At 42.2% G+C, this 18,558-nt stretch overlaps 1 protein-coding gene across 1 annotated transcript; it reads right to left on the bottom strand.

The window, feature by feature from the left end:
* Nucleotides 1-1,602: 1,602 nt before the first annotated feature.
* LOC115726139 (E3 ubiquitin-protein ligase UPL1) lies at nt 1,603-17,925 on the bottom strand. The gene is given in 18 exon segments (XM_048274500.1): nt 1,603-1,994; nt 2,252-2,288; nt 2,784-2,931; nt 3,037-3,143; nt 3,309-3,448; nt 3,529-3,754; nt 3,845-3,925; nt 4,042-4,188; nt 4,277-5,393; nt 5,594-5,874; nt 5,995-6,281; nt 6,357-6,558; nt 6,887-7,201; nt 7,275-9,995; nt 9,997-15,195; nt 15,615-15,821; nt 15,905-16,000; nt 17,574-17,925. Coding segments are annotated over 16 exon segments (11,259 nt in total). The 5' UTR covers nt 17,604-17,925; the 3' UTR covers nt 1,603-1,994; nt 2,252-2,288; nt 2,784-2,828.
* Between the last annotated feature and the right edge of the window lie 633 nt (nt 17,926-18,558).

The following is an 18,558-nucleotide window of genomic DNA, read 5'->3' on the forward strand; positions in this document are numbered from 1 at the left end:
ATTCTCGGGACTTTGAGCAAATCAATGCCCCGAAGCACGCTATCTCGAATCCAAACACATAGATACCGAGAAAGAAGATTTCATTGAAGTACTTCACGGCAATAAGGACCGGACCTAAAAAGCGGAAGACTGGATGATTTGGAGAGTATGTTCCTCAAAATGATCGATTGTATGCTTGCAATAATTAGTCAATGAAAAACTCTTATCGATAATAATTTTTGTTCAACTATTCTCGAGTGATTATTTTATGGGACAATGTTTACAAAAAATTATTCATTTTTTGTGGAACAAATGAGTACCGAGAATCTCCACTTAACTGAAGGATAATATTTACCAAAAATTATTCATTTTTCGCGGAACAAATGAGTACTGACAACCCCAACTTAACTGAAGGACGATATTTTCAACGAACCTACAGCATTGTAGACCATCTCCAGTACAAAATAGGTGGAATTTCACCTGGTTAATACGTCCAAAGGGACCTTTTCGGGCTCCCTTCCGCATTTCATACACATCTCCGCCTGCCGAGGGAGCGGATTGATTTAATATCAACGTCAGGGTTTCTTCCACCCCTGGATCTGATGATACAATATGTCTTGACTTGGAATGGAAATTGGAATCTGAAATTTTTTTATGCCTTGCAGCAATGAATATCCCCTTTTCATACCACGCCAAAACTATCGTTCAAACAGCAGAGAAAATTCGTGGTCCGACAAAAGCTCTAGTAATTTCGGTGTTGCTTCAATGGAGTCAGAGAGGAAGCCACAGCTTGGTTCTTGTAGAAGTAGCAGTTTTAATTAGTCTTCTGCTTCTCCTCACTCCGTTGAAACACTCTGCATCACAACATACTGTTCCGGCCCAAAAAAAAAAAAAAAATCACAACATACTGCTCCAGATTCGAAGTGCTTAGATGTCCCTTACAACCACACAAAACGCCTACTAATCCTTAGAAGGGATGCTTGAAGGGGAAATCAGAACTTCTGAACTAAATAGCTCTTACCACAAACAAAAAGTTCAGGCACACGTTTTCGGCTGCTATATCTGGGATTTACTTCTCCACGAAAAAAATTGAAAAGGTTTAACGCTAAAAGTTATGACACTTCCAATGTATTTTCCTTAAAATTAGACCTAATTTGGACTTTCCAAACATTGTCATCGCTTATCCATAGGGAAAAGAGAGAGAGAGAGAGAGAGGGATAGATTCCTGCAAGGACGACAACGACTTCGGAGGTGGCCCAATTACTAACAACAATTTCAATTGCTGTTTAAACTTTTGCCGGATTCTGTCTGCCGCACCAATGTCCTCCCCATCATCTACACAAACACAAAGAACACAGCAACACATACTCAGATCCACCCTATAGCGTCAGACCCGATCGCAGCAGCTCTTTTGGGTAAAACATGACAGACGAATATCGGTTCACTTTCGAACATCGCCATGCAGAGATGAACCTTAAGAGATGGGTATATAGCCAAGCAATTATGCATCATTTGGAGGTCAGCATACCCCGCAACCCTAGCTTTCCCTCAGCCAAAACTTCGGGCGTACGAATATAAAAGAGCATGATCTGCACCTTCGGCAGTTCATTGATTCCATCCGTGCCCTATAATATATTCAATGCTTTATCAAAAGGTGGGGTCTGTTTATGTACAGAAAAGAGGTGATAAATAAGTTGGGCTGGCTCTATCCAAGAGCTGTAAATGGTATTCATAAAGCACAAAAAGAAAGGCAGCTCCTTGTGCCGGGTCACTTCGGTTCTCGCGCACAGCAAAACAGACTATGTACCAGCCTACTTGCTAAGAGGCTATGCAACTATTACTACATTTATATAAATAGCAGGCTCGTCTTCTTTTAACTCGAAACCGAAATAGTTCCCGCTTACTTCTCAAGAAGCATTGTAGGGAAGCTCAGAGAAATGGTCATCTGATCGCACACCTTCGGCACTAGGGGTAAAAAGCTCTGCAGAATTTTGAATCGACGAGAACACCTCCGCCTGCAAATAAATATGATCAATCAGCCAACCTAGAATTGTCTTGATGTCACATTCAAGTTAATATCAAGAGATTCTCGAAATATGAATCTGAATGTCCCACAGAACAAAACCCACTCTTCAGGGCTTTCAAGTACAGGCACCGTAATTACAAAGCCTAGGTATTTTTTTTTTTTTGGGGGTCCGAACAAAGCCTAGGTGTTACATACCCAGTGACTGTGAGGCAAATAATACACAATCTGTATAAACCAATCTATTACCTGGACATGGAGCAGCTGAAAATGATGCAGCTTGTACCTTCAGAAACAACATTTTCAAGCGTCAGTAATCGCTCCAAGCCACAATCTTTTAATGTTCAGATATGTAACATTTGATTCTGCTCAAGTACAACCAACCACCGATCATTTTTTTTTTTAAGGTGGGCCCAGATTCATGGATCTTTACACACCACCATTATACCATACTATGTGAAAATCCAAACGTTCAATGCCAAGGTGAATCCAGTTAAGTATGTTACGATTTCAGAAGAACAATAAAATCCTAATCAGGCCAAATATGAAGAAAATTCCATTAAACAAACTGGAACAAGAAGCTACATTTAACCTGCAGTTTGAGAAGGATCTTCCTCATTACCATACCAATAAAATAAATGTTCTCCTTTTTAATAGTTTTTTTAAAAGGGAATACCACATAAAAAAGTCTCCGCATATACGAAGTTCATCATTCAGTCACATTGGCAATGCTCCTCTCTACTATGTAAGAGGATGATCAGACACACCAATCAAACTGTACCTGAAGACACTTGTAATATCAATGACATCTGGCACAAAAAATTGCTCAACCGAATCCAAACCCTTCACTAGCCTCGTGAATTGCAAGAAGCAGGCGTTCCTGAAGCTGTTCTTTGGAAATATATTCTGGCAGGTCCAGTTGATTAAAACTGGAAAAAAGAGACGCATGAATAATCATAACATTTTCACTACATATGTCATGACAACTCCAGTGACCATATTTTGCATTGCAATTAGTTTTTCCATCCACTGACCATGTATGAGCTGAAGGTAGACGGTCAGGAGCTCCATATGCTTTGTGAATCTGGAATCTCTGAGGACCAGATATGCCTTGCAAAGCCTTGAACCCCTCTAATGGAACCTGAAAGCCCGACAAGGATCCAGTCAAAATTTTACATATAGAACATAATTCATTTGCAACTCCAAGAGCATGCACTTATATTAGATACTGCAATCCTATTTTGGCCATATAAAAAGTGAACCAAACTGTTATTGTCAAGTTAATCAATGCACCAAAGAAAATCACCTTAGAGGTTCCAGTGACAAATTGAAGCAATCTTGCCATATCTTCTTTGTTAAAAGATTTAACAACCTCCCAAAACCACTGAACAACACTCGATGCAGCTGAAAAACCAGTATACTCGGTGTTGGCTCTCAAATCATCCACTGCAATAGTATTTAATCATCAATGTCAAAAGCACTAACGAGAAAAAAAATAATTGCTAACGGAAGAAGAGCCAACTCACAATCAATTTCTGGAAGTCCACTAATCAGTAGCTCAAGCTCTTTATCATTGAAAATAGATATAAGCTCCTGAGTTATTAACTCATTAAAGCCTTCCAGGAAGGAACTGATTTGAGGCCTGATAGCATTGGTTAAAATATGGTCAGCGACAAGGTCCACGTACTCATGCTTTGTTTCTTCTGTAACCCTTATATTCCTTCCTCCCGGTTTAAGCTCATAGTCAGTGACCTAGTAGGAAAACCACAAGGATCAAAACAACTGGAGAAATAAGAAATATGGAAAAGACTAAGGCAATGAAAGTATCATGAAAAAACAAACCTCATTTTTCTCATAAAGAATGTGTTTCTCCTCATCTGCATCCATACTGAACGTGAGGTCGAGAATGTCATTCACATCGTTCTGCCAAGGAAATAAAGTTCTGGTCATGAATAAAATATCCACAATATAGTACTCTACAATATTAAAAGCCTTCGCACTGTAATAAAGCAGATTATGCATCAGCATATCCCACAAACCTCCAGCATCCACTTCAAATTCTTGTAGTAGTCAGGATCCACAGCTTCTATGTCATGATAAGTTACTTTAATTCCAAGAATATGCTTGTAAAAGGATCGAGTAAAATGAACATCCAATAGCTGCCCATCAAACAATGCTTTAGCAACCTGCAACAAACACAAACCAAAGATATTTTCTCCGGAAACAGAAATTAAAGAAGTAAGCTGTTAATGGAACTTGTCCAAAATTTCTTACCACACGTCCAACGAATTTAAAATATGAAAGGTGTTCAGTTTGGTAGACAGAATTAGGATTTGGCTGAAAAGTCGTGTTGTTTCCCACCGTTGTGAATAAGAGTGCACCTCTGTCGAATATAACCCTTGATAGCAACTGATACCACTCTCGAGTTAGGCCACCAGCATCAATGCCTTCTTCCCCTTGAAATTGCACGTTTAGTCGTCCTTTCAGCTCTTGAGTTGGGCGCATCCTCAACTGATTGTAAGAATCCTCCAACACATAAGCCCGTCTAACACTTATGCGCAAATGGCCTGAGAGATGTTGCTCATGTTGTTGCCTAATTCTGGACCTGAAGTATGCTCTTTTGTTGTCAAAATCAACAAGCCTTGGTGCCTTCAGCATCATTGAAAGAGAATTCTCCAATAAGCCTGGATTCTGTCTTATAAAAGCATTCAAAAGCCGGCGATGCTTCTCAGCAAACTTAGCAAATGTGACAGTTCCATCAAGCCTTTTGTGAGATTCCCCATCACCTTCTAAAATCACTGATGTGGAACTTCCAGGAGATTTTTTAACTTCGTTAGCAGAAATACTAACATGGTCCTGTTGCATGACAGAATTACTTGCTTGCAGCTTCTCACACAGAACAAAGAAAGCCTCTATATAGGGAAGAAGACGTTGAGTCCCCGGAGGAAGCGGAGATCCAGGAGTAGTTCCCTGCACATGCTCCACAATATTCATGTTTGACAGCGAGTTCTGACACAGCTGTGTCTCTGTCATGCTTATACAGTCACTTAGTTCTTGCCACAATGACTCAAGAGCAAGATTTAACTTCCACATCATAGCTTGCTCTTCCTGTTCCACAGCAGTATCAACACTTGAGTTCCCATCAACACTGGATGAAGTGAGAGCGCTAAGCGCTTGAAGCACACGTAGGATAGCAGCCCCAGCTATGGAACCAGCACTTAAACCCAGCATGTGTGTACTCCTCAGGGTAAATAGTTCACGGACAGCAGAGCCACTCAACTCATGAGCCAATCCAGAAAGCTCCGAGATAAATAATTTCCTGTGGGGAGCAGCAACTAGCGCCAACTTCTTCAGCACCTCACCAGCAAGAGCATAAACTTTATCTGAAAGCCTGCAAAATAGTTGAATGGCTGACTTCTTGTTGTCTTTTACTAGAGCAGGGAGAAAGAGCAGAGAATAATAAACATATCTCGGGAGAAATCAAAGATAGTCAAACCTAAATCTTCACGTCATTCAGTAGGAATTAGTTTAAAGGATGGATTTACAAACACAGGTGATATCCAAAGATCAAATTAGAATCAAGATCAGTACCCCTCATGTCCCAGCAAACAGCACAAATTGCATAAATCAGAGTGTGGCAGCTGCAGGAACACATCATATATACTGATGCTCCTCCTTCCGTTTGAAGAAGATGAGTTCAGATTTGAATTTTCATCCTCTTTATGAAGCTCCGGCTCTAATGAAGATTTCTCGTTTTTGCCATGCTCTGATTGCTCTGGTGGCTGGGGCTCAATTATCACTTGTTCAGACCGAGATTGACTTTCTAATTTTGAAGCCGCATTATAAACAACGACTTGAAGTAGACCTAATACCTGCACCATGGATATTTACGAACATATCTTAGAGCAAATTCTGAGATAATTAAATTGAAAATAACTAATGCTTATAAATCTAAAGCAATAGGATAGCTACTGCGCAAGGACATCACTTACCTGCTCAAAATGAGTAGCGCCCCGTGAAAACATGGATCTGTTCAAGAGCTTCAAGAATAGGACCAAAGGAACATCTCCATTTTGAATTTGACATCCATCTGATGCTGCTCCTCCTTCGACAATTTTCTCTTTACCTTTAAGCGACTTTGCATCTGTGTGACTTGGGTTTGGAAGCTCCCGCAAGAGTGAGAAATCAAAGTAAAACAACATACTGGCCACGGCAGGATGATTTCTAGCCAAGTAAGTCATAATCTCAAGAATCCGACGCAACACCAAAGGAGGAAGACCTGACAGAACATTTTAGAGATTAGGCCAGAAAGAAACAAGGGTAACTAAATCCACCCCAAGAGAAGAAGATATACCATCCAACAACTGTGAACGACCATAAACAATGTTTGACTGACAGCCATAGAGCCTCTGGGAGTTGATTCTCGCCAATCCACTTTCTGAACCTTCAGCTTCTGGCTTAATCATGTTGAGCAAAAGATCAACTAAACTTGACCTTGTAATGCTGTGTGCGCATAAGTTGAGCAACAGTCTCTGGAGCAGGCCCTTGCCAAGAGGCTATCCACATGAGAGGCAGCAAAGTCTATGTTAGCCAAAACTTGCCCCCAAGAACCGAGAGAAGAAAAAACACAGATATTGAGATGTCAACTTTGAACATTTAGAGAGTCCAAGATTTTTTGCAAAATTAGATATTGCTAAAGACTGACTAATGACAAGTCCTCCTACCATCTCTGAAATGCGCCTCTTTCCTAGCCCAATGCTCAACAACCGAGCCAGTTAAAACATATGCAAATCAGTCATCTATGTAAATGCACATAAACCTGTTGATGCTAGGGGACTCTTTCAACGTATTTTACTATCTTTAATAGGCATGGAACAGCATTACCTGAGCTAACCTCAGGAGGCGAATTAACGCTTTTAGTGCATTTCTATCCAAAAGCGGTTCACCCTCATATTCCTTCATCTTCAAGCTATCAGATACAGTAGAAGATGCCCTTCGGCCAATTGTAACTCCAACTCCCCTGTCCATTGCTGGCCTATCAAAACCCAAACCATTCCTCCGGTTACTCAATCTGTGGCTGCTTCCAAACAGGCTACGAGCTTGATAATGACTCATTGCTCGATCCCTCAACATATGGGCTTCAGCCAGTAGTGGGGAAGGCAATGCTGACAACACTGCTTCTGATGAAGTCAAAAGTACCTAGATGAAAGCACAAAGACAGCATTATGAGAAAGCATGGTGAAAACTAGGAGGATGGGTAAAAATTCCAAACCTCTTCGCGTAAATCAGCCGGAAAAGTAGCAATTATTGAGGCATTATCCATATCGACTGGCTGGGCCAGCTGTGCACTCCTTTGCGCTCGTTGTTGGGCCAGAACTTCAGCTTGAATATCTGGAGGAAGGGCAGCTAAGAACTCAGGATCAATTTCATCTGCTGATGGCGGCACATAAGTTGGAGGTTGAACGGACTGGGCCTGTTGAGAAGCTAGAACTTCGGCGCGCAAGTCTTCAGGTAATGCCTCCAAGAATGTTGGATCAATAACATTTCCCCCAGGTACATCACTGTCTAAACCAGTTTGATCGGTGTGATTCCCATTTTGAGCAACTACGGCGGCCTGCATTGCTGAGGATTCATTCCCACAAGGTTCAGGGACAGGCACAGATTGCTCGATTTGATTTTCTTCGGCATCAAAACTATTCATGTCAATGTCAGCATTGGGCAGTGCAGAAGAGGCGTCAGCATCACTTGCCCTATCTAAATTAGAAAGAGCAATGACTTGATTATTGGCCTGATGACCCACCATCAAAGATCCTCCAGTCGTATGAGCAGCTATATCACGTCCATCTGCAAGCACATTTGAGCCAACTTGATCAAGTGACTCTGTTGATGAGATGGCCAATTCATGTGCCGTCTCTCCCTCCTGACCAATGGCCCCGTTTCTATCCCCAATTTCCATGTTATCTTGTTGACTGGGAGTGTAGTTCAGTGAAAGTGGTTGAATAGACATGGGCTCTTCGGTAGCCGACTCAGTATTGACTTGTTCTTCAAGAGGAACATTCTCAACAGCCTGAATATTCTCTTGATTTTCAGCTTCATTACAACCTTCTTGATGTTGATCTTCAACTGGTTGGTCAATGCTATTGTTGACCTCAACTTCGGGTTGAATACTACTTGAAGGTGGGGCATCCTGCTGTTCCTTCTCCTGTACCTCCGAATTCTCTAATTGCCTTTCAGCTGGACTGCTGGCAGGAATGCTTTGATGAAAATGAGAAAGGAACTGGTCTTCTATTGCCTGAGCTATTGCAGAAGCTTGGGAACCAATCTGAGGCTGGCCATCATCAGTCCACCGTCCATCACCAGGTCCTCTGCGACCCGGTAGTTGTAGGGAGTCCAAATTTATTGAGTAATCAGACAAAGGTGGAGGCCCCGAGCCTCCAAGACGGTTACTAAACAGACTACTTGGCAAATGATCGAATGGAAGGACAGGCGCATCAAACATGTAAAAGTGAGATGCATCAAAGCTTTCAGATGTCAAAGATTCTAGATCCCTGGATGAATTCCCTCCAGACCACATAGAGACCATGTCTCCCGCCTGATTTGGTCGTAATAGAAGGGGATGCTGGAAACCAGATGTTTCTGTGGTGGATCGTTCAAAGGAAGACCTACCTGTCTGCCGACGCCGTTCAAAACCCAGCGATCTACGGAGACCAAAAAGGTCATCCACATTCACCCCTTCAAAAGGTTCAGCTGCAACATCAATAAGACCGCCTGTAGCTCCAGGTTGACCAAGCACCTGCAAATGATCATCCAACCCATCAAGAGCTTCCCGCCACCTTACTTCAATAACGCGGTTTTCATGGAAGTCATCATCTTCTTCATCAATCATCTCATCATTGTAGTCATCCCCTAGGCCAGTGTCGTCGTGGTCTTCTACATCAGTATCAGCTAGAGACATCATACCAGTACCATCTTCAGCTTCATCGTCGTCCTCACCATCATCGTCATCATCGTCGTCCTCACCATCATCACCCATGTCATCTTCATCACCCATGTCATCATCTGCTCTGTTCTCAACACCGAATGTCACCTCAAGGCGGTTTGTGTTATGCGATGAACCCCCTTCTTCCATCTCTTCCCGTATGAATTCCATCTCAAGGTTTGCAGCAGGACTGGAAGCCAGTGTCTCTTCTGCTTCACCTACCCTATTTGGGCTCATCAACCGATCGGGATTCACATCACGACTTGCATCAATTTGGGAAGATCCTCGAAGCTGTGGTTCTTGTGTCTCAGCAGCATCTGCAACTTCCTCCTGACTGAACCTGCTCTGACTTTGCTCTGCTGTTTCCACAGCTGAAGTTGCATTTATATGCTCATTCACCCTATCAATTGAACCCACAAATTTTTTCTTATTTGTACCATCGGACTTAGTCACTGGCTCATTCATATTGGCAGCTCTTGTGAGGCTCTCCAGAGATTTCACTATAAGGTTTACAGTTTTTGGAGCATCAGGATGGTCCAGATCGATAACTTGAAGAATTCCTGTCAAACACTGTACCATGCCTCCATCTATCATACTTTTTGCTATGTCAGGTGAGCATCCTGAACCAGGCAAGGTGCCAGGTGATGAATTTTTTGACAATACAGAATATGCTAACTCAACAAACGAGAAAACCTTTTTATCTGGCAATAAAGAGGTTCTGGCAGAGTTGCTTTCCAGGTATGAGAAAGACAACAATGTTTTCACTAATTCACAGATTACTCGCCTTCGCCCTTCTCCAGATCGACCACACAAAACAACCAGAAACCATGATGCCTTCTCAGACAACTTGTCTCTCCATTCATCAGGTCCCAAAGATTTATCAGCTGATAATGGAAGGAGATAATGTAAAATATGGTGCAATATTCCAGAGCAATCTGAATGACTAGAAACTTGTGACTGAGCCATCTCGAGATCTCGTTTCAGTATAACCCCCACGGCATGTGCGTACATCAAGGAGAATATCACTCAATAATTTTAGGACAAAAGTCACTTTAGCCAATCCAGCAGATCTATCAAATTCCAACTCATTTTTTCTGTTATCGCCAACCTTGCTTTTGCCCTTTACCTTGGTTATAGGTTCATCAACGTCCATGGGCGATGAGCAATTCGCACACTCATCCTGGCCTTTAGGTGAAGGAAATTTCAGTACAATATCAAGGAGGTGGTCAATGACCTGGGTGAGATTGGCAGGAACTTTTTTGTGGACCTTGGAACATTTAGCCGATCCCTCAAGAACTTTACTTTCAGTAGCCCGACCAGTTTCATTCAAATTTAGACTCTGTTCACTTGATGTTTTTGGCTTCTCCTTTTCCTTTTCCTTTTCCTTTGACAAAACAACAAAGTTCCTACCCCCTGATGACTCCACTTGACAAACAGCAGTTGCAGCTCTCATGAAGATAGCAGGATCTCTGGAGATGACAGGTGCCATAGATGTCAAGAATATTCTCGGGGATAGACGCCCTGCATGCCTGTTTCCACTCACAGTCTGTCGAATCTCCAATTCCATAGCCGATTGCAGTGTCTGAGGATCTTCGAGCAGATGCCGTATTATAGCAGATGCAACAGTGTCATATCCAGGGAAGAAACAAGCTTTGGGGAGACTGAAAAGTGCTGGCAATGCTCCATTTTCTAGAAACTGCAAAGCCAGGGTGTGAGATTTCGTCAAACGAGCACAAAGTTGCAGAACGGCTTGCATGATCATCGCAGGGACATGATCCTTTATTAAGTCACATGCAACTTCCAATAACTTATGACTCTCTTCAATAGTCAAATGACCAGTAGCGTTGCCAAATATCTTCTCCATGGCAGTACCAGATTCTTTGTCACGGACATCAGGAGCTTCTTTATTTTCTATGACAGGGGCTGTCATTGGTAATGATGCCTGCTCTGCAGATGAGTCAGGTAGAGATCTCATTGCAACCCCAGTATTCTCTGAAGAAACTTTGGGCCTGGACTGCAGCATGTTATCCAATATAAGTAGCAATGCGCTAATGCACTTTTGGTACAAAGTCTCATCCCCCCACTCACTTTTAGACTTGGCGTTCATCAGAATATCGATCACAGCAGACACAATACCCTCTTGAGCAGCGATTTCTCGTGCACTTCCATCTTCTAAAAGGAGCAGTGCCATCACACGGGATATGATACAAAGTGCATGTATGTCCCTCAACATATGCCCAGAAAGCTTTAACTGCTGGATAAGATGTACCACCACCTTTGAACGATCTTCTCCTTTGTTTCTGTTGCAGAGGCTAGAAAACAGATCCGTCAAGGTGAACGCCATAATGTCACCATTTTGAAACAACTTGACTGAAGCAGAAAGAATATCATCAACAGGGGGCGCCTTAGTCTGGCCTCCATCCGTTTCAACTTCCATTGACTTGTCAGCAACATCAATTTTACTCGTTTCAGATGAACTCCCCAGTGACAGAGCAAGTGCTCGTGCCAGTTCATCATCCTCCTGCACAGGGTCCTCAGCATGACTGAACAGCCACTCCATTGCCATTTCGACACTGTTTGTTTCAACCCGTCTTAGGGCTTCCTCCGCTCTTGCCCTTGTAAAGCCCATATCAACAATGGTTGCAATAGTTGCCTCATCAGGTGGAGGAGGTACGTATCGCTGGTTCGTACTCCCAACAGCACCATTACGGTTCCTTCTCAAATCACCAGTGCCTGAATACACGTGTGTAACAAGGGAAACAATAGAAGCTATAAAACCAGGACTGCACTTGGTAAATAGTTGGTGGTTCCAGATAGGAAGTATGACGTCCAGGACTTGAGATTGCAACATCTTCACAAAGACTTCTGGATCCCTCGGTACAGGAAACAGTCCTAGAGACAGACCAGTTGTAGCTGGTTGCACGAGTAACTGAGCCTGGGAGGCAGAAGGAGATAACAGAAAAGTAGGGTTGACAAAATACTCCAATTCGCGACAGTAGCTTTGAAGCGTGTCGAGAAGCCATGTTCTGCCAGATTGTTTAGTTTCTTCAACTAGCTTGTCATGATCATCCCCTGATGTTCGCATAGAATATGGAAGCGCCCAGAGCAACTGACTCGTAGCTGCAAAAGTGGTAAGTAGCTCTTTGAATGTTTCATGAACATAAAAGCTGTTCACTATTGCTGCATAACATGTCCGGCGTTTACTGTCAAATGTGACAGCCGCCATATCATCCACAACCTTACCAAGGTACCGACATTTCACTGACAGAGACATGTCAAGCCCTTCAGAAGTTGAATGCCCTGGAAAACAGAGAGCATAGAAAAATATTTTGGCCAATGCAGATCCAAGGGTCTTTGAAGCCGTTCCCAATGCACCTGAGTCGCCTCTGCGACGGTTTGATGAGGTGAAACCCTTGACAAGTGCTGTAAAAAAGGAACGTATTGTTGAAGCCAATTTGCCTAAAATTTCTACGATGAGCACATCTGGACTCTTCTTTCTCAATTCCAAGGAAGAGGTATCTGGCGCATTTGAGTAAGCTTCAGAGTCAATGTTCAGAGCCTCCAAGTGCCTCCCTGTCCTTCCTCCACGTATGCGTGTGAAACCATGCCGACTACGTCGGTGCAAACCTTCACTAGATCGCACAATTGAAAGAAATTCTCTTTCTCCGCCCCACAAAGAATGAGAACTGTTCCTCACTGAAACAGGGTTCATGTATCTCACCACTGGTATATTTGCATCGTCATCACTCTCCCTTCCAACAGCACTGGAAGAACCTGCATCAGAACTCTCAGGTTCTTGCTCAAGATTATTCCTCTTCTCTTCCCCCTTAGAATCACTAAACAAAGATATTTGCCAGATTATTTCCTTATATGCCCTCCCAATACCCATCAATATATCAGCATCCGCAGCACCCAGTTCAGAAAATAAAGTTGTAGTCCCTTTCAACAGGAAATTACAAAGAGACAGAATACCTTCGAGAATAAAAAGATGTCGCAATACAGTTGCTTGCCTTGAGGATTCTATTGCTGCAAATGAAGTCCCTCCAACCGATATTAAGAGATCAACAGCTTCCTTTAAATGCTCCCTGATAAAGGCACATACTGCACGTGCGAGAGAGGCCGAGTGCTGTAATGAAAAGTTTTTGAAAGCAATAGACAAACTATGCCCAAGTGAAGCTGACAGCGGCATTAAAGGCAATGTTAGCAACCTTAGGACAGCTTCAATCCCCTTTTTCTCAACAAACAAACGACATGTTTCGGCATTCTGAAGCACCGTTTCAAGAAGACGAGCCGCATTACTAGCAAAATCGGGTAGAAAAGCCTCAACATTCAAGCCAGAAGCATCAGGCGATGGCTCCAGGTTATGCTCCAAAACATCCATCTTGGATGACTCCCCATCATCTGGTGAAACAAGACTTCCCCCTTCAGCATCGGTTTCCATGGGAATAGCAGAGGATGAGCATGCAGACTCAATACAGGAGTAGGATGAATCAACCCCTAACCCGATGTTTGAAATTGCGTTCAAAATCTCAATCAGCATATCCACACCAGGTCCACGCAATGAGGAAGCATGGCGCAGTAGTTCGTCCAGTCCACTAGACAAGGAACCGGGTGTATCGCCTGTAAGCCAGCGCAAAAATCCTCTAGAGGTAAATATTTTCACAAAGCACCTCAAGGCATTTCGATCTTTCACAGCCTGGAGACCGTTATTATTGAGGCACAAGGCATCCAGACACTGAGGTATGCAAGATATTGCTTCTGCAGAGCAGATAGCACCATCCAAGATAGCATCCAAGAAAGCAGAAGGAAGACCAGCTGCCTCTAAAATGGGAAAGCATGTAGGATCTTTATGAATCAAATCACTCATGACAGTCGCTGCAAGTGAGAAAACACCACCACCAAAATCCTTCGCCCTTTGGAAAATTACACACAGGCAATGAGGCAACAACCTCTCGGTGGAGCCATTAATACTTGTAGTATTTCCAGGCGCATAAGTTCCTAGGGATATTGCACGCAACAAAGCTTTCATTAGTAGCCGCCGGTGGTGTGAAACCAATGATTCAGAATACAGAGGCTGTATGTTATCCAGGTCACTGGAAGCACCGGACACTACATCTGCACTGGCACTGCACTCAACCTTTTCACCTTGCTGCTTAGAACCATTTTCTACATAAGACACTTCTGTCTCCAAGCGTTGAATGGTATCATCCAGACCCCCCAGCTCCCTGAACAATGCAGCAGCTGGGTTACTATAATCCATGAAAGCTTCAAGAATATGCACGGCTGTACAGACCAAGTGCAAGTGCTGTGGATCCGTATCAGTGAGAAGGGGAAGCAAAGTAGCTATGAATCCTGCTTCTCGCATGGCAGAACACCCAGTTGATGATGAAACCAGAGTGGTAACAAGAGATAGTAGAGCCTCAGCAAATACAACAGACCACTTCGAGGAACCACTTGTAACAGACTCAATAGCCTTCTGCACGAGACTGGAAAGGATACCTCGGTATCCACCTGATGTAACTGTAGTCAGGACGGTCGTCTGACGAGATCGATCCTGACAAAGAGCAACCAATGAAAGTAGACACAGTATGCGGATTTTTTCAGGAACTGCATCTTCATGGCTCAATAATGATAATAATTCATTGATGAATTCAGGTTCTGTATTAAAGAAAGAAACTAAATCATCAGCATCACTGCTTGCTTTAACTAGAACTATGAAGGCATATAGGCGAATGCAGGTGTACTGCTGCCGAGCAGCTAAAGAGCTGAACGCCCTTGCAAACTGCAGTCTTGTTAGCAATGAAAATCTTAAACCACTGGGTACTTTGTACTCCATAACCAGCTTATTTAAAAGCTCTAGATCAGTTTCCGGACAAGCATTCACATTAGGCAGATGAATGACCTGTAACCCCTGGATTAGCTGTTCATTTCCTGAATCTCTAGGCAATTCATCTGCCTCGTAAAATTCAAAATGAAGGGTGCAGCCCAACTCATGGGCAATGGTGTCACACCCACTCTGCACAGCACATTGAACAAGTCCAAGGCCCTCTTCCTTTCCACCCCAACCTTGTGCAAGAGCATAAAGCTTGGATTTCAAAGATGCGTCTCTGATAGAGCCCTTCCCTATAGTCTTTTTAAGGAAGGCAGCCAAAGTTTGCAAGCAAGCCTCAACAACATCCACATCAGTTGAAGCAAGCAAAGATGAGAGATGCTGCTGCATTCACACACCAAAAGCAGGAGTTTCAATAATAAAACATATAATTAAAGGTCATCTTATTCATGTCACTAGGAAGATAAAGTTGTTCTCACTACTTAAAGGGTAACTTCCCATCTCAACTACGGCACCATGGGCTGAAAATGTGAGACTCGCAACAGTGCAATCGCGTGACACGATACCTAGTGTGTATTCCAGAATTCTGTTTATCTAAATATGAACCGGTTTTTTCTGTTTGTATAGATTTTTTAAACACAGAATTCCTCAATCCGAGTATTGGTAATGACACTCAGAAGTATGCTGTGACATGACTAAAGAAAGGGCATGTGATATCCCAATGCCTCCGGTTAAGACAAGCTCGAAAATTGCAGGTGTTGCAAGGAAAGACTAAAAGTAACAGGAAGAAAAACGGTACGCACCTCATATGAACTGTAGAAGTGTTTATTCGTGCAATTTTCCAAGATTATCCGTATTGCACGAAGAATTTGAAGAACCGCAGCCTTTGGGAAGGGAGGATCAGATTCCAAAAAATTATCATCGAGCTGTAAATCTTTTCTCGACTTAATGTGCTTGTCAAAAAATGAATCGAAATGATTGAAAAGATCAACCCAGTGATGAAAATCTCCCTGCATTGCCCAAAGATGACCTTAAAGTGATGAGCAACATTTGTAAAGCAATGTAACATTCAACTTAAAAGTAATAAACTCACCTTATCAAACTCCCAGACAAAACATTTAAGGGGCTCTTCTATGTTCTCGAGTGGAACAGCAGTAACACTGTCAATGAAGGATCTAATCTTTGGAGGCTGCAGCAAAAAATGGAAAATAAAAAGTCCAACCGACTATCAGATTTACAAGCTTGTATGTTTTCCTATAGCCATTTAAATACATTTTTAACAGAGACGCGAGATTATCGGAGTAAATGACATGACACAATTTGAAAACAAATAAAAATTTCCTCTCCTGCTCTGACCAATTCTTTGTCATTTCTCAATTGATGGTCAAAACTGTCCAGTGTCTACCAATAAAATTCGTGAAAATTCCAACAAAAAGCCTCCATATTGCAAAACTGTGCTCGAAGATCAGCAAAAGAGAGATCAGGAAATTCCATCATATAAAATACCATTAACAAGGCACAAGCAGAGGGCACTAAGCAGCATCATTCTCAACTGTCTTAAAGAATAGTTCATGCAAAAAAGATGCTAATAACTCATTGTACTAAATTCCAGATTCAGAGTCGCATCATGATCGATAGACGCCATTTGCAAACTCTAAGTTTACATCTCAAAGCTCAAAACAAAACCTTTAAAATATTTCTGGGTTATCAAAATAAGACCGAGTCAACAAACAAATCTCCTCATCGGTATTTCAATAATCAAGTTAATCCGAAAAAATGTTGCAAACATCAACATCATTTCCTCTGTTAACCTGAAGCACTGAACCGCATACTGTTTTCTTGTTTCAACTTTGTAAGTGTCTGAATCATTGGTCATTGCTCAATTAGATTGGAAAAGATTGGACTTTGAGATGTAAAATTTAGCCCCTTTTTTCCCTTTCTGCAGTAGCGACCAAGTACCTTGCTAATAGTGTACTTACTTTGAACTGTTCTATGTTGGTCTGTGTGGATTACCATCACTCCAAGTACGGAGAAAATCTAAAGTATACAAGAAACCAACTGAAATCTCACCATTCTACTGCAAAATTAATGTCTCCACTTTCATCTCCTAGGTCCTTGTGTAAAAGGAAAAGAAACAAATAAAACCATAGTGTCTGACAATCCAGTCAGCCAAATAACCCAAAAGAATTACTGACAGCCATCTCCAACCCCTAACCATTGATCCTTACTTTATCCATCTCCATAGAGTTAAATCCTTAATACGCTGCATATAAGTAAATTTCCAAAATAACATTCCTGTCAATACCCAGCATCCTGTACTAACTGAAAACTAACAACAATACGCTGTAAAAGGATTACCTTCAAACCCAAAACCCAGTCAGCAGATCCCATTGAGTGGAATTGGAGGTCAGATGGGAAAAAATCATGAGGTTCAATATGATCCTGCGTAGGGAGCTAAGTCTAGCCAGTTTACAATAAGACACTACCTAGTATGATTCTCAGTTTACGACAAGACATTCAGTGGGACTAGGGGGGAAAGACAAAAAACCATGCAGTGATCGGTGATGATATAAGTCTTGGTAGCAAGACATTGCTTTGAATGATCCTCATTTCATAGAACCTCATTGCATAGGGATTAACTAACTAAATAGACCAAGCTCCTGACAGAACAATCACAGGCAATTCGATTCCTCAACGCAGGAACCAATCCACAAAAAACTATACTATTCAAGTAATCGAATGTGCAGATGATTGACACTGACCACTTCCACGGCTCTCCGCTTCATCTTCATGTTGTAACCTTACGCATTGCACGAAGCAAGAGCACTTCGAGAAACCGATCAATTCTCGGCGGCGGAGAATTGACCGATCAAGGACACCCAACGAGCGACCGATTCTGAGGAGCAGCGCGAAGCAGCGGCGGAACTTTCAATCACTGTTCCTGATGATCGGATGCTCCAAGAGCAGTGCGATCGAAAAATCCCGAGCGTGCTGGTGCGCACGAAGGCCTGGGATTAGGCTCACTTGCGATTCAGAATTAGGGTTTTACGACGATCAAAGCGAAAGATTTAGAGCGAGAGAGAAGAGAGAGAAGAGAGATAAGTGGAGAAGAATTCTATTCTTAACTGGGAAGGAGTTGCGGAGTGGAGCTCTGTATTTATACTCTGAGGAGGGAGAAATGGAAATTGGCATGAAAATTTAGAGAACGTCATCAAAATCAGCAAAAAAATATCACGAGGATAATCATAAAATGAATGTCGGTTAAGGTAATCCACTCTTGCCAAATGATTTTTTTTTTTTTTGCAAAATACATTTCTCGGCTTAGCTCGAATTTTTATCGACAGATTAAGCGGATCCAGAAAAGATTACTCGGAGAGCTTGACCCCGCCCATGCGTCTTGCCAAGAACGCAACTCGATTTTGATTGTATTTCCTAATTATTTCTTTGATGATTGAGACGATGAGTATTGAGGGCCGTTCTTAACGGATATAAGTAATGAATTTTCGATTTTGCGATTTGAATTACTAATAAGTAAAAGTCAATGTTGTCAAAACGTAAAGTTGAGTGGATTTCTTAGCATTTAAGTATCGTTGCGGTGTTAAAAGGTCAAGTTTTAGCCATGTTACTAAACTTGAAGTTTCTCCTAATCATAGACATAAAATTATCCAATATATTAAGATGAAGAGATAACATAAAAGGGAATCTCTTTTCGGTCTAAAAAAAGAGAGAGAGAAAATAAAACTTTCG

Source organism: Rhodamnia argentea, chromosome 2 (assembly GCF_020921035.1).
Source record: "Rhodamnia argentea isolate NSW1041297 chromosome 2, ASM2092103v1, whole genome shotgun sequence".
Classification (NCBI taxonomy): Eukaryota; Viridiplantae; Streptophyta; class Magnoliopsida; order Myrtales; family Myrtaceae; genus Rhodamnia; species Rhodamnia argentea.